The sequence below is a fragment of the Alternaria arborescens genome (assembly GCF_004154835.1).
Source record: "Alternaria arborescens strain FERA 675 chromosome Unknown contig_243, whole genome shotgun sequence".
NCBI lineage: Eukaryota > Fungi > Ascomycota > Dothideomycetes > Pleosporales > Pleosporaceae > Alternaria > Alternaria arborescens.
In genome coordinates, this window is record NW_021168098.1 from 1 (window position 1) to 1,357 (window position 1,357).

General features: G+C 49.9%; 1 protein-coding gene across 1 annotated transcript; it reads right to left on the reverse strand.

Annotated features, from left to right (window-relative positions):
- Positions 1–140: 140 nt before the first annotated feature.
- AA0111_g12894 (hypothetical protein) lies at positions 141–572 on the reverse strand (the record flags this gene model as incomplete). The annotated part of the gene is made up of 1 exon (XM_028646929.1): positions 141–572. One exon carries the CDS (start codon positions 570–572, stop codon positions 141–143), a length of 432 nt encoding a protein of 143 aa, XP_028499501.1.
- Positions 573–1,357: the final 785 nt, after the last annotated feature.

Here is a 1,357-nt window from a genome sequence, read left to right on the forward strand (position 1 = left end):
TACAGTGCCACGCCAAAAGTCTGTTCGCCCGTAGCGCACGGGCCACGAACGCAGAAAATCTCACACATTTTATCTCAACACAACTCCATCAAAGTAGCTCTAAATAGAAATCTAAAACGACAGAAATAATCGCAATCCTCTTAATATCGTGTCTGGTACCCCTTTGCTTGAAGAACTGCATTGATGCGGCGCGGCATAGACGTAATGAGGTCGCGCACCAGTTTCTCGGGTATGGCAGCCCACGCCTCCTTCAAGCCCAATTCAAACTCAACCCACTCACTATCTGAGTCTCCTATATTATCAAGGTGAGGCTTAAGCTTATGGAGTTGCTTTTTGAGAGCCCACCAAAGGTGTTCTATCGGGTTGAGATCGGGTGAGTATGGTGGCCAATCGATTGTATGAACTCCGTGAAGCTCTAGCCACTCCCTCGAGCAATGGGCAGTGTGTATTGGTGCGTTATCCTGCATAAACAACTCGCCTGGTCTATATTTGTTGCGGAGTCCTTCCTCGAGTGCCATGGTGTAGCTGAGGCTTGTATAGCCGTTGCGCCTTGCTGATGCGTCGCGGGCCATGATTACTAGAGGACTACGCCCAATACCACCCCCTGGAGTCATCCAAATTGAAGCCCAAACCATACGAGCTGGCTGCCGGCTAGTCCCTATCTCCTCTACCATCTCATGCCTCCACTTATCGGTTGGTAGACGCCAAACCCAGCGAGGATTGCGGCCAGAACCACGCGCAATACTACACTCATCGCTGAACTTTAGAGTAGTATGATCCCAGTCGAAATTAGCCCATTGTAGAGCCCAGTTATAGCGAAGTTTGGCAGTATTTGCGTTGATCTTTGGCCTCCGGGCGGCTCTATACTTAGAGTAGTTTGTACTTGCAAGTGCGCGGGCGATAGTTCGAAATGAGACTGGTGGTGTCGTCTCATCACCGTCAAGGCCCGCGGCCGTACGGAGAGTGCTGTACTCGATTGTAGGGTCTCTCTTTACGATAATAAGAAGCCGACGATGATCTCTACTAGTCAAAATAGGTGGGCGGCCCATACGATCGTTCCTGGTGTGGTGGGTAATCGATTTCCATCGCGCGATAATCTTCTGTACAGCGCGTTGTGTACAACCGAGCGTCTCACTGATTTCGCGCGTCGATACATCAGCGTCAGCCTGGGCTAAGATATACACGCGTTGCGCTTCTGATAATTCACCTCCGGGCATTCGACTGCCCGAAATTTCAGTGCCAAAAGACATTATATTAATGGAGTTGTGTGGTGTTGGAGAAGATATCCGTCTTGTGATCTCATGTTGTTGTTGGGCCCGTGCGTTTAGCGCGAACAGACTTATGTCTTAGTACTGTA